Source organism: Vombatus ursinus, unplaced genomic scaffold, assembly GCF_900497805.2.
Source record: "Vombatus ursinus unplaced genomic scaffold, bare-nosed wombat genome assembly UNPS02014932.1, whole genome shotgun sequence".
Lineage (NCBI taxonomy): Eukaryota > Metazoa > Chordata > Mammalia > Diprotodontia > Vombatidae > Vombatus > Vombatus ursinus.
The window spans coordinates 4,189,766-4,213,002 of NW_020954710.1; the positions used below are offsets into that span (position 1 = coordinate 4,189,766).

The window sequence follows — 23,237 nt, forward strand, 5'->3', positions numbered from 1 at the left end:
ACACAGAATGTCAGAGCTGGGAGGGCCCTTAGAACACAGAATGTCAGAGCTGGGAAGGCCCTTAGAACACAGAGAATATAGCAAGTTAGAACTGGAGGGCCCTTAGAACACAAGATGTCAGAGCTGGGAGAACACAGAATGTCAGAGCTGGGAGGGCCCTTAGAACACAGAATGTCAGTACTGAGAGAGGCCTTAGGACAGAGGATGTCAGAGCTGGAAGGGCCCTTAGAACACAGAGAACACAGAAAATTAGAACTGGAGGTCTCTTAGACCATGAAATGTCAGAGCTAGGACGGCCCTTAGAACACAGAATGTCAGAGCTGGGAGGGCCCTTAGAACATAGACTGTCAGAACTAGAAGGAATGTCACAGAGGGCCAGAGCTTCTAACTCTCTCCGGCGACTGACGGATCAAGCCCGCTCCCTCCTCCGCAACCACCCTCCAGTCTCTGCCTCTCTGGGAGTCAAACTCAGGCCCTAAGAAAGTCAAGGTGATTTGGTCAGCAGAGGCCATTTGCTTTGGGTATAGTGATCTCTCCTTTTGCTGAATCACCCCTGAGTCCCTCAGAATGGGCACCATAGCACAAGGGTAAAAAAGTCAAGGATGTATTTGCTTTGCATTCATGTTGTTGTTCAGTCATTTCAGTCATGTCCAACTCTCCATGACCCCATCTGGGGTTTTCTTGCCAAAGATACTGGAGTGATTTGTCATTTCCTTCTCCAGCTCATTTTACAGATGAGGAAACTGAGGCAAACAGGGTATAGTGACTTGCCCAGGGTCACACAGCCAGTAAGTGTTTGAGGCCAGATTTGAACTCACAAAGATGAATCTTCCTGACTGGCACTCTATCCACCGTCCTAGGTAGCTGCCCCTGTTCATTTTGTACTGACTCATTATACTTCTCAGTACCTTGATGTGAGACTCCAGTCCTGGGGGCTCAGAGTGGAAGTTTCTTGAGGGCAAGGACTACTTCCTTTTATATTTCATATCCTCGGTAATTAGCACAGTACCATGTTTATGCATAGTAGGTACTTAATAAATACTTGAATGGATGAGTGAATGAGTGATATGAGCTGCAGGAATGAATGAGTGGGAAAAGATTTCAAGTGATCTATTGAAAAGAGCACTAGATTTAGGGAAGGACAGACAGAAGGAAGGGAGGGAGAGAGGGACAGAGAAAGGAAGGAGAGAGGGAGAGAGAGAAAGAGGAAAGGAAGAAAGAGGAAATGAAGGCAGGAAGGCAAGAAGGAAGGAAGGAAGGAAGGAAGGAAGGAAGGAAGGAAGGAAGGAAGGAAGGAAGGAAGGAAGGAAGGTGTGAGAGACAGCTCCAGGCCCAGCGCTTTATCCACTACATTAGAAGGTGGAATGGTAGTCGTAGACCTCATCTTGACTACTTGCGTCACCTTAGGCAGGTCGCTTACCTTCTCCTGTTTCCTTCTCTATACAATGTAGGGGTTGGCCTAATGGTCTCTAGGGTCCTGCCAATTGGGATTTCCACTCTACCCTCCCCCATGTGAACCCTGGGCTGTCTCCTGAGCCCCAGCTCTCTGTCTCTCCTACCTGGCTTAGACACTCCAAAGCCCCAGAGACACTTTGTAAACTTGAAGCACCGCAGGCAGCTGCCCTGACTCCTTGTTATGCAGAAGAATCCAGGCTTGCAGGCACAGATTCGGTTTTCCCTTCTAGTGCAATTCTGAATCTCCACCAAATCTAGTGATGAAAGGAGAGAAAAGAGCCTGAGATCAATCCTGGCCTCCAGCCTGGAGGTTGTGGTTTTCCCTGTCAGCATCCCTTAGTCCAACTCCAGTCAGCCCCCGGCCTTTTGCTTATTTATAATGTCATCCGTGGATCACTTGTAGAAATACGAGGAGGCTGGTAAAAAAAGGGTGAATTCTCAAGAGCTCCAGTTGAGGTTGTTTACCTAAAGGTAGAACAGAGGATGCTTCGGGAGGAGCCCAGCAAGCTTTTTAATAGAACGAGAGCCAACTGCAGGGGAGGAGCGCTGGGGCCAGGGCCCACCGTGCCTTACCTCGATTACAGCGACTGCGACAGCTGTGGCATTCCTCCACCCAGTTCCAGACCTCAGTGTGTGTGTCATGCTCACAGTCGATGCAAACGGTGTTTGAGTTCTTAGTACAAGACTGCAGCACCCGTTTACCTGGAGAGAGACCAGCCGGTGAGTTGTGCATTGAAAACACAAATCAAAATTTTAAAGAAGAAAAACCGCAGCCAAAACATCTCAGCTTGGCCTTTGATAGGTCCTCTCATATCTGTAGTACAGCGGTAAAGAGTCCTGGGTTTGAGCCCCAACTTGCTGTGTGGCCTTAAGTAATTTATCTAACCTCTTCAGTTTTCTGTTTACTCTAATGGAAAATGGGGATGCCAATGCCTTAGTTAGGGCAGCTACTTTGGTGGTGCAGTGGATAGAGCACTGAGCTCTATCAGGAAGACCTGAGCTCAAATCTGACCTCAACTAGCTGTGTGACCCTGGGCAAAGCCACTTAACTGGTTTGCCTCAGTTTCCTCATCTGTAAAATGGGCTGGAGAAGGAATTGATAAACCATTCCAGTATATTTGCCAAGAAAACCCCAAATGGGATCGCGAAGAATGGTCTCAACAATAAAATTGTAACTGGGAGTCTTTGAATTCTATGCCCCTGATTCAGGGCGAGGCGGCTGTCTGCTGACCAGATTCCAAAGTCAGAGAGGGGCCAGTTTTGGAGATAAGAACTGAAGGTGATAGCTATTCTGAGAGATGCTCTCCAGACCTGATTTAGGGCCAGTTTTCAGCCTTGACCTCTAAAAAGTGGAATTAGGAAGTAACAACAACGAATGGGGAAGGGGAGGTTTCAGTCTTTCTGAATCCCAGACCTCAGGTATCTCCGAGCCTCCATTTTCTCAGCCATAAAGTGGGACTCAATTCAATTCAACCTTTTGAGAAGGTTTTCCCTCCTGATGTCTCCCTCTTGGAATCCCTGACTCCCTTCAAGGTTCAATTCCAATGCTATCTCTTTCTTTTTCGGGCGGGGGGCAGTGGAATGGGAGGTAATGGTGTTAAGTGACTTGTCCAGGGTCCCACACTAGTAAGTGTAAAGTGTCTGAGGCTGAATTTGAACTCAGGTCCTCCTGACTCCAGAGCACATGCTCTCTCCACTGCGCCACCTGATTGCCCCTCCAATGCTATCTCGATAGAAGACCTGATCCCCTCCTTCCACCGCTAGCATTTCTCTACCCCTATTCCCCCCGCCGTTACTTTGCACTGACTCAGTAGAGAACATCTATTTACTTATTTGTGTACATGTTATTTCTCCCCTACAGCAGAGGACAGTCCAGTATCTCCAATCCAGTCTCCCTAGTATCTAACCCAGTACTTGCCACATAGTAGGCTCTTAATAAATGCTTATTGGATTGAACTGAACATTTATTACTAAGCACCTACTATGTGCTAGGCACTATGCTAACCCAAAGATAGAAACAAAACATCCCCTCTGCTAGATTTAGCCAGGGGCTTTGTCATTCACTTGAAAATTGATGTGGCATAGTGAAATGAGGGTGTCGGGCTACATGACCTTTAAAGGTCCTTCAAGCTATAAATCTAAGATATTAAGATACCATGTTGTTTATACAGAGACATCTTTCCTCCCCAAATCAGAGACAGTCTGGCCATGGTGAGGGTCATGGCCAGGGAGACAGGTTTCCAGGCCTCTCTGCCTGCTAGGGATGGCTGGAGACTGAAGATGGGTGGGCCTTTGTTAAGAGAACCCTTGACTGTCTTGTTCTCCTGTTTGCAGGTCTCTTCTACCATTTCTAACAGCTCCTGTCTTGGCCTTTGCAGCTGAGGGTGTGGCAAGGTGCATGAGTGAAGGCTGGGGCTGTGATTTTAGTCTGTGAGTGACCAAAGTGTGGTGACTTTAGGGTATGTCTCAGAGCAAGTGGGCTGACTTTAGGTGAGTGGGTTGACTTTAGAATAAGAGTGAGGGTAAGAGTTTGGCTTAAGTGTGAGGATGGTGACTTTAGGGTATGAGTGAGGTGACTTCATAGTGATTGTAAGGGCAAAGGTGGTCACTTTAAGGTGTGAGTAATGTTGAGGGTCTTGATTTTAGAGTATGTGAGTGAGTTGACTTTAAGATATGAGAGAGGTAAGTGGAGTGGGTGACTGTTGAATGAGCTGAGCATGTGAATATGGTGCAGGAGGGAATGAGGTGAGGTGAGTGAAGAGATGATGGTTCAGTGAATCAATGAAAGGCCTAACTCCTTCTCACTCTATCATTCCAAAGGAAGGAGCAGTGCTCCTTCTGGGACTGTCCTCCAGCCTGTGGACTGCTGATGGACCCAGAACTGAATGACTCTGGTCCTCCTGGGGCTCTGATTTGGACCCTGGGAAAAGTCAGCATTTGCAGCAACCTTGAGGTCCCCATCTGCTTCCAGCCCCTTAGCTTGGCACTATGACAAGTCCCAGAGATTGGGGTCTCTGTCCAGGCCTTGGTTCTCAGACTTCCAGGCATGGCTGGAGGCCAGAAAAGATTTCATTCTAGATATTGCTAGGCCCTGTCCAGGAATCCAGGAATCTAGGAATTGTCTGTTGTATGTCTTCTCTCACAAAAGCCAGGACTCCAAAGCTAAGGGTAAAGGTATGAGTGGAGAGAGGGATGATGTCAGTGGCTTAGCATTGGCCCATTTGCTGTCTTGGAAGGTTCCTACCTCATAAGACCATAGATTTAGAGCTGGAGGTCACTGAGTCCACATTTTAATGGTGAGGAAACTGAGGCACAAGGGAGCTCACACAGGCAGAAAGTAGCAGAGAGCCACACTTCTTACCCAGCTCCTCTGACTCCAAATCCTGACCCCTTTCCACTTCCTCTGGCAATGCTGGTTATATCAGGACCCTGTACAGGCCAGCATAGAGCAGCTAGATGGTGCAGTGGATAGAGCACCAGGCCTGGAGTCAGGAAGACCTGAGTTCAAATCCAACCTCAGACACTTACTAGCCGTATAACTCTGGGCAAGTCACTTAACCTCTGTTTGCCTCAGTTTCCTCACCTGCAAAACGAGCCAGAGGAGGAAATAGCAAACCTCTCCAGTATCTTTTCCAAGGAAAATCCCAAATGGGGTCATGAAGATTTTGAAATGACTGAGCAAACCAAAATGGGCCAGCATGGTAGAAAGTGGACGGCTTGGAAATCAGTGGATTTGAGCCAGAATACCAACTTTGCCATGTAGTGGCTGCGTGACAAATTACTTCGTCTCTCAGCTTCAGTTCTATTATTTATAAATGACCGAGCTGGATTCGATGACCTCTAAGGGCCTTTCTGGTTTGTGATCCTAGCAAATGGTTAGGCCTTAGCTTCCCCATCTGTAAGTGCATCTCATACCATCTAGGTGCAAAAACCTGGGACTTTTTCAACGGTGTTCTTCCATAGTCACACACCCCCTTAGAGTCAAAATTCTGGGGCTACATTCAATTGTACCCAAATAGGCCCTTCATGGAGACAGCTTGTGATTTGTTCTTTGAGGAAACAGCCTCAGTTTGAGGGGTGGGGCAGCCAGGAAAGTGAGATCCCTGGCTTGCACGGAGCAGTGAGGTGGAAGGGTGAGGCAGTTACCTGGGGGACACTTGTCGCAGCACATCTGGATCTCATCATTATAATACTCTGTCTCTAGGTTCCTGCACTTGCCTTTCAGTTGTGGGATATAAGGCAGAGATACCTGAAGGAAGAGAAGAAGAAAATGTTAGCATCCATTACACTCTGGCCAGAATCCCAGGCCTCTAAACTCCTTTTCTCTCTTTTCCCCCGAGTATGGTATGGTTTGCATTGTCAAAGTGGCATAGTAGAGGCAGAGGCTGCTTCAGTCCTGCCCCTGATGTATCCTTGCTCTGTGACCTGGTCATATCCTTTGACCATTTATCAATTGGGGAATGACTTGTATTCTTATAAATTTGACTTAATTCTCTATATACTTTAGAAATGAGGCCCTTATCAGAGACACTGGTTGTAAAAATTCTTTCCCAATTTTCTACTTTCCTTCTAATCTTGGTTGCATTGGCGTTGTTTGTGCAAAAACTGTTCAATTTAATGTAATCAAAATTATCCATTTTGCATTTCATAATGTTCTCTATCTCCTGTTTGGTCATGAATTCTTCTGTTCTCCACAAATCGGATAGGTAAACTATTCCTTGCTCTCCCGGTTTGCTTATAGTATCAGCCTTTATATATAAATCATGAACCCTTTTTGACTCGACTTTGGTATATGGTGTGAGATTCTGGTCTTTGCCTAGTTTCTGCCATACTCTTTTCCAGTTTTCCCAGCAGTTTTTGTCAAATAGTGAGTTCTTATCTGGCTCTGTGACCTGGAACAAGTCTCTCTGATCCAGAGCTGATTAAGGCTCTAAGTTGCATTTGATGCATGATAAATCTGAGGCTCAGGGAAATGAGGGGACTCAGTCACACAGCAGTCAAACAATCCTCCCTCCGAGGATGCAAAGCTCCTAAGAACAGAGGTGGCATTGGGACGACAGGGGGCTCCAGTAATTTTCCAAAACAGAGGGAAGGAGGAGCTCTGTCCCAACTCCACAGCTGATTGTGGTGCAAACAGGCCCCACTCTGGCTGAGGAAGCCAGGTTGCCAACATGAGGAAATCATTAAGGGAAAGGAAATCAGAAAGCAGTCAAGGGTTTCTGCTGAATAATTTATACTTCTTAAGACTGCCTGGTCCAAGGGAGCTATGCAGTGACCCAAATATTCCTTTTGGAACCATACCCAAAAATTCATTAAACTCCACCCACCTTGGACCCAGTAACACCTTCCCCAAAGAGATCAAAGGACTCATGTATAAAAATATTAATAGCAGCTCTTTTTGTGGTGGCAAAGATCTGGAAATTGAGAGGATGCCCATCCGTTGGGGAATGGCTGAGCAAGTTGTGGTATATGATTGCAATGGAACACTCTTGTGCTATAAGAAATGATGAGCAGGCAGAATAACCCGGAAAGACTCATGTGAACCGATGCAAAGTGAAGTGACCAGAATGAGGAGATGTACACAGTCATAGCAATACTGTAATGATGATCAACCATGAAATACTTAACTATTCTGATCAAGACAATGATCTAAATAAATTCCAAAGGACACATAATGAAAAAATGCTATCTGCCTCCAAAGAGAGAACTAATGCATTCTGAGTATAAACTAAAGCATACTTTTTTCATTTTGGGGGGGGTGGGGCTGTGTTTTCTTTTGTCGCATGGCTAATATGGAAATATGCTTTGCATGATTTCATATGTATAATTAACATATTGCTTGCCTTCTCAAGGGGTGGGAGAAAGGTGGGAGGGAGAGAGAAAATTTAGAACTCAAAATTTTAAAAAATAAATGTTAAAAAATTTTAATGCAATTATGCAAAATTTAATGAAACAAAAATATATTTTAAAGAAGAAAGGAAAAGGGAAAAAAAAGAAATGAAGAAAGAAATCTGGTTTCAGAAAAACCTGGGAAGATTTGGGTGAACTGATGCAGAATGAAATGAGCAGAACCAGGAGAACAATTTACATAGTAAAAGTAGCATTGTAAAGACAGACACCTTTGAAAGACTTCATATCAACGCAATGACTAATCATACCACCAAGATCAACATCAGAGAAGTCATGATGAAATCTCTTATCCACCTCCTGACAGACAGGTGATGGACTCATGGTGCAAAATGAGACATACGTTCTCGGACACGGCCAACATATGAATTTGTTTTGCTTGACTGCATATTTGTTGCAAAGGAGTTCGTTTGTTTGTTTTTAATTTTGGGAGAACTTAAGGGGAGAAAGGGACTAGTGATAGTGATGACAAAAAAAGTATAGAAAAGATGTGACTTAGCAGTAATTATCAAAACTGTCTGGTATTAGCTAAGAAATAGAAAGGTAGATCAATGAAATAGAGTAGACATACAATTTACGGCAGCAAATAAACATAAGAACCTTGTATTTGACAAGCATAAGGACTTAAGATTTTGGGATAAGAATTCATTACTTGGTAAAAATTGTTAGGAAAACTGGAAAGGAGTATGGCAGAAACTGGGCATAAACTAATATCTTACACCATTTACCAAGATAAGGTCAAAATGGATATATGCCTTAGACATAAAGAGAGATTTTACAAGAACATAAAAAGAACACAGAATATATTACTTATCAGACTTACGGATAGATGAACAATTTATGAATAAACAAAAGATAGAGAACAAAATTAGGTATAGAATGGATTGTTTTGATTATATTAAATTTTAAAGTTTTTGTACAAATATAACAGATGCAGCCAAGATCAGAAGGGAAGGAGAAAATTGGGAGAAAATTTATAGACAGTTTGTCAGATAAAAGTCTTATATCTAAAACATATAAAGAACAAATCTATAAGAATACAAGTCATTCCCCAATTGATAAATGGTCAAAGGATATGAACAGGCAATTTTCTGAAGAAGAAATCAAAACAACTATAGTCATATGAAAAAATGCTCAAAATCATTATTGATTAGAGAAATGCAAATTAAAACAACTTGAGATGTCATTTTATACTTACCAGATTGGCTAAAATGATAGAAGGGAAAAATGACAAATGTTGGAGGTGATTAGGAAAAATTGGGACACTAAGTCATTGTTGGTGGAATTGGGAACTGGTCCAACCATTTTGGAGAGCAATCTGGAATTATGCTCAAAGAGTTATTAAACTACACATGCCCTTTGATCCAGCAATATCACTACGTGGTCTATTTCTGAAGACAATTAGGTAAAAAGGAAAGGAAACGATATGTTTTAAAAAAGTATTATAGCAGCTCTTTTTGTGGTGACACAAAACTGGAAATTGCAGTGATGCCCATCAATTGGGGAATGGCTGAACAAGTTGTGGTATATGATTGTGATGGAATACTACTGTGCTGTAAGAAATGATGAGCTCAAGGATTTTAGAAAGATGTGGAAAGACTTGCATGAAATAATGAAGAGTAAAATGAGCAGAATCAAGAGAGCTCTGTAGACAGTAACAGCAATATTATTTTAAGAACGACTTTGAGTGAATAAGTTATTTAGACTATTATAAATACCCAAGTTAACTATCAAGGACATATGAAAAAAGATGGTATCTGCATCCAGAGAAAGAACTGATAAATAGAAGTATGTATGGAATAATTTTACATATATATACTTATTTGTGTCTAATGGTAGCCATTGGGAGGGAGGGGAAGGGAAGAAAAAAGGAAATTCACATGATAAATTTGTTGTATATTTGAAAGGAATAGCAAGTTGTACATAGTATTTATAGTATCATATTTTTATTGTACTATATTATAGAAATGCTTGTTTTATTCCACAAATTAAAAATTAAATTAAAAACAAAAAGAAAAGAGGGTGACAAGCATGTTTTTTTTAAATGCACAGAAGAGAACAGAAGGAAATTCAAAGAGAGAACTAGACAAGCAGGACAGCTTTGAAACTAGCATGTTGAATTTATTATATTCTTTTTAAAAAAAATAACAGATATGTCCAACTTCATATACAACCCTCTCTGTTCTTTTTATGTGGAAATGTTCATGTCTGTTAGCCTTTATCAAGTTCAGAATAGCAAAAAAAAATAAAAATTATTAAAATGCAAAAAAAAAAAATTACCTGACTATTTAAGGACATCCTCCAAGTTCCTAGTACCACATAAATCCCAAAGAAAGAGAAACCAACAAAACCCTCTAGACACAAGCAATACCAAGATATCAGTTTCTTACCCTAGAGCACCAGGTTCCTAAAAATAATTTAAATTCTTCTAACAATAAAGCCCAGGCATTGAAGAAATACACATTGTCATTAGTGGTCTCTGAGGACCTAGCTTAGAACCAAGTACCCCAAAAGTACCCCCTCTGTGAAAACATAAAACAATCATTTATTAAATGCCTATTATGTGCCAGGCACTGTGCTAAATACTTTACAAATATTATCTCATTTGATCCTCACATGCTGTAAGGTATATCTGGGAGGTAGGTGCCATTATTATTCCCATTTTATAGTTGAGAAAACTGAGGCAAGCATAGGTGAAGTGACTTGCCCAGGGTCACATAGCTAGTAAGTGTCTGAGGCTGGATTTGAACTCAGGTCTTCTTGACTTCAGGCCCAGGCATCTATCCACAGTACCAGCCAATTACCCAATTATGCTTGGGGCTCCCTGAGGACAAGAGTTGTCTCCCACATTGGAAGAGTCTCCATAAGGAAGGGAAATGTGGCTCCCCATTAGACTAGCAGGAACTGTCTCCCACACTTGACTAAGGGCTCCCTGGGTGTAGGAACTCTATCCCCTTATTCGACTGGGAGCTTCCTGTGGTCAGAGATACGGCTTCGCCATCAGGCTGGGGTTCTCTGGGTACCACACCCCTGCTTCTCCTTCAGAGTGGGTGCTTCCTGAGATCAGGCAGAGTCTTCCCATATACCACTGAGAAGTTCCTGAGAACAGCAACTGTCTCCCCCATCAGACAGTGGGCTCCTTGAGGACAGTGACTGGGTCTCTCCCATCCAATTTGGGGTATCTTGGGTGCAGGGACTCCACTCCCCCAGATTGGAAGCTCCCTCGGGGCAGGAACAGTGTCCCCCCGACTGCCTTTCACCATAACTCTGCATCCTCTTCCTCCCCACTGGGATGAGCACAGAGCCCTTGCTCGATCCAATGGGCTGCCCACCATGATTTGTACCCAGCAACCTCGTTCAGAACTAAATAACCATCATCCACAAAGCCTGATTTACTCAGTCCTCTGGACCATCTCCTCCAAGAGCAGAGTTGGCTCTTCCAATGTCCAAGAAGCACTGGGCTGGAAGGAGAAAGACTTGAGTATTTACTTGCTCTCCCTCAACATTAGCCAATTAGAGTTGCCAGCTGGGCTTGTGTTGGTTGGGATGTGTTCACAGAAGCCATCTCTTACCGATTTGTTGCATTACTGTGCTTTTCATTTATTTATTTTTCTTAAAGCTTTGATTTTGGTAACTGGAGTTGCAACAGCCAGTTCTGCCCAGACCCAGCCCATCCCCCAGCCCTTCACTCACCCAAAGCCATCCCGATGTGGCAGCTTTACAAAGGTGGGGGTGAGGACTTCCTGTCCCAGTTCAAAGATCCTGATGGGAAAGGGCCCTGGTGATTACTGGCCGGAGAGAATCATCTCTCTCTGACTTTGACCCCACTAGGGAGGCCAGGTTGAGCAAATCTGAACCCTCACTCCCTTGGATCACAGTGAGACTGGGGGGCAGGGAGCCTGAGAAAGAAAACAAGGCCAGCTGGCTGCCCCAGATGGTCCTGTCATCTCACTCTCTGGGCTCAGATAGCTTTTTGACATTTTTCTCATCCCTCCCTGGCCCCTTGCCAACTACAATCCCAGCTTTCTAATCAGGCTAAAGGGGAAAGTGTTTGCAAAGGAGTCAGAACTAAACAATGAACAATAGAAAGCCCCAATGATGGGGATGTTGAAACACAGAAGAGGAGTTCTCTCAAAATGGGTAGAAATTGGGGCAGCCAGGTGGCACAGTGAATAGAGCACCGGCTCTGGATTCAGGAGGACCTGAGTTCAAATTCGGCTTCAGACACATAACACGTACTAGCTGTGTGACCCTGGGCAAGTCACTTAACCCCTTTGCCTAGCCAAAAAAAAAAAAGGGTAGAGAGGGAGACTGAGGAAACTTAGATTATCAGAGCTGGAAAGGACTTTAGATCAGAGACTATCAGAGCTGGGAGGACTTTTAGAACACAGAGTATCAGAGCTAGGAGGGCCCTTAGAACACAGAACGTCAGCTCAAATAGTGACCTTAGGACACAATGTCAGAACCTATGATCCTAGATTTATCTTCAAGGCAATAGTTCAGAAGCACCCATGTCCTTATCCTGACCCCTCAACCCCCACTCAGACCCCCTCCTCAACAATATCCAAGTTCTCTCCATCATCTTACCTGGCTCCATCTATGCTCTAAAGACCCTGATCTCTATTTTCCTAGGTAAATCTAATAACTTTACCCTTCTTGATGGCTTAGTGGGAAATCCTTTCCAGAAAAGATGTTTTAAAGTATTTAAACAGGAAGATAATTCCTTAGCCCCAAGGAGTAAGGAGTATGGAGATTACAGGGCCCCTTTGGCAGGCCATGGGTGCTTTCTATGAGGAGTTCCTTAACACTTGATTTACACCACCGAGGCAGGCATGGCCCTGGCCTGGGTCACCTCTCAGCCTCCATTTCCCCATCTGTACATCGGGCTTACTTCTTGGGAGGGAGGAAGCATATGGTGTTTCATGAACTCAATATTTCCTTCTCATCAACAAAGCCTTCTGACTCTCTGAACCAGGGCATTGCTCAAGACTCTCAGTCTCTGGTAAAGGATGCCCTCAGGATTTCTTCAGAAATGAACCAACAGGAAGAGAGATCTCTGTCTGAAGGAGTGTGGACAAGTAGAGGACAGGGCCTCACCCTCTTTTTCATTCATGAGATGCTAGGCTTCGTGCTGGAAGGGGCTTTAGAGCCCATTTAGTTCATCCCCTGAATTTAACAGGTTAGGAAACTGAGGTCCAGTGAGTTTAAATGACTTGATTCAAGATCACACAGCTGGCTGTATTGGATGCAGGATTTGAACCCAAGGCCAGTGCCCTATCCACCATATTGTCCTCTCAGGGGAATGGAATTAGAAGATCTGGTTTTAAATCCCAGCTCCACTACTTCTCTTGTGTGTAACCTGACCGAAATGCCACAAGTCATTTCTAAGAGCCCTATAGGTTCTGATATTCTGTTTTTTAAGGTCCCACCTAGCTCTGACATTCTAGATTCTCAGATTCTAAGAACATGTCCTATTTTTTCAGGGGCAATAGGAACGCATGCTGGCGTTCAGTCTCTACAGACAAAAACCACTGATGATATCATTCACCAGATTTGCCTGTCTAGACCTTATTGCAATGAGTGCTGAGTACCCATCCTGGAGGCTTCACAGAATGGGGCTTGGAGGGGGGAGGGGAATGTAAGGGGTCCCTGGGGGTGAAGACAGAATGCTGAAGCTTGAAGCATTGGGTCAAAGAGTCACCCAAACCTCAGAGACTTCCAGAGGAGCAGGACATGGGCAGGGGCAAAGGGAAAAGGGTGAAAACTGGAGCTCTTTAAATCACACCCACCCCCAAGGTCTCCAGCTCAAGGGAGAAAATCATAAGCACAAGACATCTCAAAAGTATTTACCATCACCGACTTGGGGCAAGCCACTCAAGTCTACTCTGGCCTCAGTCTCCTTATCTGTAGAACCAGGGGCTTGGGCCAAATCTTTAAGATCTTCTTGGCATGTTGATATGACTTCCTCAGATTAGCTTGTATTAGACTTGCCTGTCTCCTTGCTGGGACCAACAAGTACAATGTCAGTTCCTTGAGGGTAGAGACTGTTTGGTTCTTGCCTTTGTATGTCCAACACTTAGCACTCTCTCTTTCCAGAAGCTGGGGCTTACCATGTGTTTGTTGAATTGAATGTGCTAAGGCCCCTCCCAACTCTGATATTCTATTTTCTAAAGTTCCTTTTAGTTTTGACACTCTATCCTCTATTCTAAGGGCACTCCCGGCTCTGACATTCTTTTTTCTAAGGCCCCTCCCAACTCTGACATTCAGTGTCCTAAGGGCACTCCCAGCTCTGACATTCTGTGTCCTGAGGGCACTTCCAGTTCTGTCCTTCTGTGTTCTAAGACTGAACTAATCTTTTCTGTAAAATTTTGGTTCAGTCAAAAGGCCACCCTTAAGGATCTAGAAGGCCACATGTGGCCTTAAGCTATAGGTTCCCCACCCCAGTAGGCTGTGAAGTGGATCTCAAAGCAACGGGCTATGGATGAGGAGTTGAGGGGCAGGGAGGAAAAGGAATTGGGTCCTGTGGTAGCCGTGAAATTGAAGATCCCACCCATTCTATCACTTGTACTAGAGGAAGATGGCCCTCAACTTTCTAGGACCATAGTCCCTATGATGGCAACAATAATAATTAATTGCTATTTATCTGGAACTTTAAGAGACAGTGTGACCTAGTGGATTGAGAACTGACCTGGAAGTCAAGAAGAACAGGGACTGAGCCCCAACTCTGACCAATCCTGAGCAAGTCACTTAACCCCTTAATGACCCCTCAGCAACTCTTGATTATTTAAGCTATTGATCTGTATTGGTAGATGGAACCTTCCCTAAGAGCTCCCCTATAATACTGAGATCATGGGCTTGGTTTTTAATTTTTTATGTCATATTTGTATAGGTAGATAGTGCTTTAAAAACTGCAAAATGCTCTACATGCATTACTCCATTTAAGCCTCAGAATGACTTTGTGGGGCAAGTAGTAAAAATATGATTATCTTCATTTCATAGATGAAGAAACTGAGGCACAGAGAGGTGAAATGCTTTGTCCAGGGTCACAGAACCAGTATTTGAATTCAGGTCTTCTTTAATTCTGAGTCAAAAACTCATCAACTCACAGAATTCAAGCTAGAAGTGTTCTGAGAGGTCATGAAGTCCAACCTCTTCCTGTCCTATCTGCATTGCAGTAGTACTCTTGAGGACAACAAAGAGGATGACAGCTCCCTTCCAACCCATCCCTGGGAGTTTCAACCACCTTCAGCTGGAGGGTAATGCAGCCTTAGCTCAAAATCCCTTTGTCTGAATGATCTGACCTCCCCATGGTAAATGATCACATGCTCATAGGGATTTAGCCTGGGAGGGGCCATAGAAGTAATACAGGGGAGACCATTTTTCCCCTACTTCCCATTCTACAAGCTTTTCTACCCCCTTTGACAGTTGCCCCCTCCTATCTTATGGGGCAGTGGAGAGAAGACAATTCGTAGTCAGAGAAATTGGATTCTGCAAAATAAGGGGTCTGGACTAGATATGCTCGAGGATCCCTTCTAGTTCTAATTATACGTTCCTATAATCTCACATTCCAACATCAATATTATTCTCATTGTTCTTAACGACCCAAGAGTATAGGAAATTGCCCAACTCTGGGCCATGCAGTCTACCTGACTCTTTCCTTCCTGGACAAAGATGACTATACTCAAAGCAGGCTGCAGAACCTTCACTTCTCCTATTTATAAATAGGCCAGTGGGAAAGTGGACGAAGAAGGAAATTGGTCTTAAAGGCAGAGCTGGCCTTTCAAAAAAGCTGAGTTGGCATGCTTTGGGTCTTCTGCCCAAAAATATCACCCCTCCTGCCTCTTACTCAATTACAGATTTGAGGATAGTTCTATCTTCAAGACTTCTTTTTTAAAGGGCAAATGTTTCTGTGAGTAGTTCTTAGGGTCATCAGCTATAGAAGGAATAAACAATTTATATGGCACCTACTATGCCCCAGGCATTGTGTTAAGAGCTGGTTTTTTAAAAAATATATATACAAATATTTATCTGATTTGATCACCACACCAACCCTGGGAAGTAGGTGCTATCATAATCTCCATTTTACAGATGAGGAAGTTGAGACAAATAGAAGGTAAGTGACTTGCTCAGGGTCACACAGCTAGTAAGTGTCTGAGTTCAGATTTTAACTCAGGTCTTCTTGACTCCAGGCCCAGCCCCAGCCCTCTATCTACTTCGCTACTAGATTACATAGAGGTGGGAAAGGGAGATCAAGTGAGCAAACTGAGACCCAGAGAGTTAAAGTACTTCATTAGTAAAACCTGCCTGAAGATTGGGAGCTGAATGAGGTCATCTCTCAAGGTCCCTTTGAATTCTAAAATATAGGCATTATTTCATGATTTCTTAAAGGAATGTACTTTAATCTATAGTATATGGAAAAAAAATGCTCTAAAACACTATGGTTTAGGGCAATGCAAATTAAAACAACTATGAACTACCACCACATATGTATCAGATTGGCTAATATCATAGAAAAGGAAAATGACAAATGTTGGAGAGGATGTGGGAAAATCAAAGCACCGATATACTCTCGATGAGGTTGTGAACTGATTCAACCATTTTGGAGAGCAATTTGTTGAGCTCTTTACTTTATTTTTTTAATTAATTTATTTTGATCCACCAACAATCACTTCCATATGCTTTTGAGTTTAAAATTTTTCTCCCCCTTCCTCCCCCCCACCCTATCCAAGACGGTGCACAATCTGATATAGGCTATACATTTACATTCCTATTGAACATATTTTCACATTAGTGATGTTGTAAGCAAGAGTTAGAACCAATGGGAGGAACTACCAGAAAGAGGAAACAAAACTCAACAGAAGAGAAAAAAAATAGCAAATAGTATGCTTCGATCTGCATTCAAATCCATAGTTCTTTCTTTGGATGTGGATAGCATTTTCCATCACAAGGCCTTTGGAGATGTCTTAGATCCTTGTATTGCTGGGGAGGGTTAAGTTTGTCAATATTAGTCGTCCCACAATGTGGCTGTTATTGTGCACAATATTTTCTTGGTTCTGCTCACTTCACTCAGCATCGGACCATACAAGTCTTTCCAGGTTTTTGTGAAGTCAGCCTGTTCATCATTTCTTAATAGCACAATAGTTTTCCATTACATTCATATACCACAACTTGCTCAGCCATTCCCCAATTGATGGGCATCCTCTCAATTTCCAATTCTTTGCCACCACAAAAAGAGCTGCTGTGAATATTTTTGTACATGTGGGTCCTTTTCCCATTTGTATGATCTCTTTGGGATACAGCCCTAGAAGTGCTATTGCTGGGTCAAAGGGTATGCATATTTTTATAGCCCTTTGGGCATAGTTCCAAATTGCTCTCCAAAATGGTTGGATCCTTTCACAACTCCATCAACAATGCATTAGTGTTCCAATTTTCCCACATCTTCTCCAACATTTATCATTTTCCTGTTTAGTCATGTTGGCCAATCTGATAGGCGTGATGTGGTACCTCAGATTTGTTTTGATTTGCATTTCTCTAATCAATAGTGATTTAGAGCATTTTTTCATACGACTATAGATGGCTTTAATTTCTTCATCTGAGAACTGCCTGTCCATATCCTTTGACCATTTGTCAATTGGGGAATGACTTGTATTCTTATAAATTTGACTTAATTCTCTATATATTTTAGAAATGAGGCCCTTATCAGAGAGACTGGTTGTAAAAATTCTTTTCTGGAGAGCAACTTGGAACTATGCCCAAAGGGATATAAAACCATACTTCCCTTTGACCAAGGGCATACCACTATCTGGTCTGTATCCCAAAGAGATTTAAAAAAAAAAAAAACAAAAAGGAAAAGGACCTATATGTACAAAAATATTTACAGCAGCTCTTTTAGTGGTGCCAAAGAATTAGAAATTGAGGCATTGTCCATCAATTGGGGAATGGCTGAACAAGTTGTGTATGAATTGCGATGGAATACTATTGTGCTATGAGAAATGATGAGCAGGATGGCTTCAGAAAAACCTGAAGAGACTTATATTGAACTGATCAAAAGTGAAATGAACAGAACCAGGAGATCATTGTACACATTAACAGCAACATCGTATGATGATCTACTGTGAATAACTTAGCTATTCTCAGCAATACAATGATCCAAGAAAATCATGAAGGTCTTATGATTAAAGGTGCTGTTCATCTCCAGAGAAAAAACTGGTGGAACCCGAATGCATGGAAGATACTTTTTCTTTACTTTCTTTATTTTTATTGGTTTTTTTTTGTCTGTGTTTTCTCTTATAGAATGACTTACATAGAAATGTGTTTTGCATGACTATACATGTATAATCTATGTCAAATTGTTTACCTTCTCACTGGGAGTAGAAGGGAGAGAATTTGATTTTTGCAGATTTTTTTTTTTTGTGAGGCAATTGGGGTTAAGTGACCTGCCCAGGGTCACCAGGGTCACACAGCTAGTAAGTATCAAGTGTCTGAGGCTAGACTTGAACTCAGGTCCTCCTGACTCTAAGGCTGGAGCTCTATCCATTGCACCACCTAGCTGCCCCAAGAAGGAGAGAATTTGGAACTCAAAATTTGGAAAAAAAATGATAAAATTGTTTTATATGTAATTGGGAAAAATAAAATATTAAATTATAAAAAAGGAATATAATTTAGTTATCAACAACACTTTAGCAAAGAGTCGTTGACAACCAGATAGGATTCAGACTAGAATGTATTTCTGTATTTGTGTCCCCAGGGTTTAGCATCATTATCTGGGACATAGCAACAATGTCTAGGGTATCACACTCCAGATTGGCAGGCTTGCTGTTCCTGAAACTCAGCACTCAATGCCCAACATCCGTGCCTTTGTAGTGTTTGTCCCCCATACCCAGATTCTCTCCCTCCTCAGCTGCTCCCTCTTACAACTGCTTGCTTTCTTCAAGGTTCAACTCACATGCCATTTTCCTTATCCCCTCAGAAGTTAGTACTCAACCTCCTGTTTACAGGTTGTGTCCCATAGTATATTATCTGGGACATTAATAAATATTTGTTGATTAATCCATCAAAAGAATATAGAATCAATCAACCTATTGATTAGTCAGTCAGTCAATAGAACATAGGACAGGTGCCTGGGAGTAAGCAGAAGAGGCACACCAGAAGGAGGGGTGGGAAAATCAGAGATCAGAGTTGGAGGGACCCTGAAAAAGGTCATCTACAGCAGTTCCCTGCCTGATGAAATGCAATGTAAATTCCTCGAGGGGAGACACTAAGGTTTTTTTTTTCCTTTTTTCCTTTGCATCCCCAGTATTTACCAAAGTGCCTGGCACATAGCATTTGATTTATTGCTATAATGATAATGACAAATGCTTATTGATTTATTGATTAATGCATGCATGACTCATTTCTATAGAAAAGGAAATAGGCAAACCAATAATCAGCTTTTCCTGCATCTTAATTATACCTGGGCAGCTCTGGCTCTGGGAGGAGAAAGCTGCCCCTTGTAAGTCCTGCCCTCTCCAGGTCACTGGGTTAGATCTGGAGTTAAAGGGGACTCCGAGACCACCCATTTCAAGTTCCTAAAATGAAACTTCCTTTTACAAACAAGGAAGTTGAAGCACAAGGAGTTTATATGATTTGCTCAAGGTCACACAGGTAGTAAATATCAAAGGAGAGATCTTAACTCAAATCTTCTGACTCTCAAGCCAGAGTTCTTTCTGTTCCCACAAGGCTATCTCCTCCTCTATTAACTGCATTGAACAGACAGTAGGACCTAGCGAATGACTGAGGCCCAGATAAATGGGCACAGAAGGTGCGATGTGTTTCAGCATCTCGGTGAATGTTCAGAGGGTACCCACCTGGCTCAGTAAGCTAAGGTCCCCCCAAGGTGTAGAATCAGATATCAAAGGGGGAGAGAAAGGAAAAAAGTCTTCTCTCAAATTGAAGGGTGGTCGATCTCCTCCTGACCATCAGACCCCAAAGATACTGGAAAATATTATCAAGCAGTAGAAAAACCACATCATTTGCAAACAGGCCCCATCTGCACCTTTGAAGTCGGGGCCTAGAGCCTTTCTGGTTCATCATATTTTTAGCTAGACCTCTGGGAAGTTTAGTAGGAGGCTGAGAGTCATGGGGCCCCTGGGTCTGAAACATTAAGGCACTTATGTCTTAACCCAGTGTGGGTGAGGCCACTCAATGAACCTGTAATGGAGAAAGAGAGATGAAATCAATTTCTAAGGGTAGACCACATCACACCTGGCCCCAAGGGTGTCACATCCACAACATGACTGCCTCCTGCCTCAGATGTCAACCTCGGCTGGCATCTGATACTCTACGGCTGAGTTCCCCAGGCCTCAATCTTCAGAGATAGAATCAACGTCGACAGAGTTATCTGATTCAAGGGCCAACACCCATTCGTATTTGTAGGGAGGAGCGTGTTGCCGACAACTCAGAACTTTCTAAAGACTCGAGTTCCATTGTCATTTGGGGGTCAGAGTTCATTTCCCAGGAAGGAAAGAAATGAGTCGGGCCCAGGCCAAGAAGTGGGAAGGAGATGGGCTTGAAAAGAAAGTGAGAGGATCTTGATCAGAAAGAGAATCCACTACTCACATGAGAATCTGTGTTATCACTGTCATCCCTCACACTCTACTGGGGGGAAATGACAGGTACACAGAAAAGTATATACTAAGCCTGGGAGGAAGCATCATCAGCTACAGGGGAGAGCTGCTGCTGGTGCTTACTATCTATGTGGTCTTGGATACATCACTTAGCTTCCCTTGGCCTCGATTTCCTTACCTCTAAAAGGAAGGAGTGGAATTAGAGGGCCTTCGAAATTTCTTCCAGTTCTGGAATGAGAATCCTAACAAAGTCAGAGAGAGAGATGGAGAGAGAGAGACAGACACAGAGACAGAGAGAGATAGACAGAGATAGAGAGAGAAAGAGAGAGACAGAGAGTCAGAGACAGAGACAGAGAGGGAACAAAGAGAAAACACTAAAGACAGAGGAAATTAGAACACATCGCTAGGAAGAGGTGGCACTTGAGATATAAAAGAAATTAGGTCATCATGGAGAGGTGCTCTGGCCTTGGAATCAGGAAGATCTGAGTTCAAATCCTGCCTCAGACACTTACTAGTTGTGTAACCCTGAGCAAGTAACTTAACCTTTCTGAGCCTCAGTTTCTTTATTTGTAAAATGAAGGATTAGGCTTGATGGCCACTGAGGTCTTAAACTAGTTTTAAATCTAAGCCCTTTCTCTAGAACATCAAGGTCTACAAAATGCTTTCTTCACAACGACCCTGAGAGATGGCTCTTGCAAGCTTGCTTGCTTATACCTATTTTAGAAAGAAGGAAAATGAGTCAAAGAGGCTGCAGCCAGCCCACTGTCACAGAACGAGGGAGTTTCAGGGCATGATGTATCCAATGTCGGCGTCAGTATGCAGACTATTAGTCCCGTGCTTTTTCCACTATAGCCGACAGCTTTCCTGAGCCTTTCGTCGGAGAGGGAATCTACAGCATCAGGAAGAGGAGAAATAATAAAAGTGATGGTAAAATTTTCAATACTCGAAGGGTCTATGATTTTGTAGGATGGGGCATTCACTCCCCTGGCACTGATTGCAAACTTTCCATAGCTTTGTAGATGGTGTTTGAGAGTTGCTAGGACAGAACACACACACACACACACACACACACACACACACACACACAAATGTATACACACATATTACCACTCAATGGCCAACCTGATGATAAGTTTCTCCAAATAGCTGGTCTTTAGACAGTGACATATTTTCCATCCCCAAAACCTTTGTAGTTTGGTGGGACCATCCAAAGAGGAAGAAACTTTGAAAAAACCCTGGGTAACCTCCATGTCATGAGGAGATATGAGAAAGAGACTTCAGTGGAGGAATGAGTAGTGAACATTTGTGCTGTGTTAATTTATTTCCTTCAAGTTTGAGGCCGCTTTGTTTCAGTGTCAGAGATCTTGAATTCAATTACTGCCTCCATCACTTACTGTCTGTAAGACCTTGGGCAAATCACTTATCATCTCCATAAGAAATGACTTAAGGGGTTAGTGTTAGAGAAACCTGGAAAGACTTGCATGAACTGATGTAGAGTAAAGTGAATAAAACCAAGAGAACAATTTATATAATGACAACATTGTAAAGACAAAAAAAACTTTGGAAAATTTAAGAGAGCTCAGATCAATCCCAAAACCACCCATGAATCCAGAGGACCCATGATGAAGACTCCTGCCAGAGAGGTGGCGGACTCAAGGTGCAGAATGAGACTTTTGGTTTTTTGTTTGCTTGGTTTTTGGACATGGTTTTTGGACTGAACTGAGCCTTGAAGGATGGGTTGTATTTCAGCAAAGATAAGGGGAAAAACCAAGCAAAGATGAAGGCTTACATTTGATAAAAAAAAAAAAAAAAAACAAGCTTCTCAAGGGTAAGACTTGTTTTATTTCAGTATTTTTATCCGCACCTAGCGCAATGCCTGACATATAGTAGCTGTTTAATAAATGCTTATTGTCAATTGAGAATAATAAGATCATAACGATCATAAGGTTTGCAAATCACTTTATAGATAACATCTCACTTGATCCTCACAACAACCCTAAGGGGGAGATGCTCTTATCTCTATTTTACTGGTGGGGAAACTGAGGCTGAGACAGATTACGTGGTTTGCCCAGCTAATTTAAGTTTTGGAGGCAGGATTTGAACTCCTCTTTCTGACTTCACTAAATGTCTTAGTGAGTCCACCTTAAAAGTACCAAACACACAAGATTATATGGTGAAGCAGAAAGAAAGGAACTAGACTCGTCTCCCCAGGCTGTGGGCTACTTCCCCAGGTCCAGTCAAGGTAAACAGGTACTTTGCTTCTTCCTGCAGAGCTCACAGCCCACGGGCCATTAAACCACAGTGATGTCACTGCCCTTTCAGACATCACAATCCCTGCTGCTGTGGAAAAAGATTGTGGTCCAGGCAGGCCATGAGTCTCAGGCTGTCAGCCAGCTCTTCAGAAGGGGAAAAATAGTTCTGCCTTCATTGTCCCCACCCCTCCACCTGAGGAGGAGATGAGAAAGAAGCAGGAGTAAGCAGCCTGACAAAACACAAGTCTTTCTGTTCGCCAGTGAGGAGGGACTTTGAGAGAAACAGTCCATCATCCACATGGCTTCCTGGGCAGGGCAAACCTGGCTGGGGCGGCAGGCGGAGGCTGCCGGGAGTTGGGGACCCTCTAGAGGACTCCTCAAGACAAACACGAGAGGAAGGCAGCACACTCTCTCCCCGCTTGACTGGGAAGGGCTGTTCTGTGCTCAGGGCTCTGAGCTCTGCTCCTTAGGATGGCCAAGCAAAGCCCTGGCCACGGGCCTCTGCGTCCCAGCAGTAATGACTGTGCAGAGTAGAAGTGAATCACAGAATGTCAGAGCTGGAAGGGACCGGCCAAAATGGAAGCTGTGATTAATAGGTTGGAGCTGAAAACGTAGACATCAGAGCTGAATGGGACCTTAGAACGCAGAACATCAGAGCTGGGAGAGAGCTTAGAACACAGAATGTCAGAGCTGGGAGGGAGCTTAGAACACAGAATGTCAGAGCTGGGAGGGCCCTTAGAACACAGAATGTCAGAGCTGGGAGGGAGCTTAGAACACAGAATGTCAGAGCTGGGAGAGACTGGCTAAAATGGAAGCTGTGATTAATAGGCTGGAGCTGAAAACGTAGACATCAGAGCTGAATGGGACCTTAGAACACAGAACGTCAGAGCTGGGAGAGAGCTTAGAACACAGAATGTCAGAGCTGGGAAAGAGCTTAGAACACAGAACGTCACAGCTGGGAGGGAGCTTAGAACACAGAATGTCTGAGCTGGGAGAAAGCCTAGAACACAGAATGTCA

At 43.2% G+C, this 23,237-nt stretch overlaps 1 protein-coding gene across 1 annotated transcript in view; it reads right to left on the reverse strand.

Annotated features, from left to right (window-relative positions):
* The window catches only part of TNFRSF1B (TNF receptor superfamily member 1B), a 58,741-nt gene that overhangs the window by 21,889 nt on the left and 13,615 nt on the right, over window positions 1–23,237 (reverse strand). Inside the window, 3 exon segments of the mRNA XM_027843952.1 lie at window positions 1,560–1,709; window positions 2,029–2,157; window positions 5,602–5,704. Of these exon segments, the coding sequence (XP_027699753.1) occupies window positions 1,560–1,709; window positions 2,029–2,157; window positions 5,602–5,704 (382 nt within the window).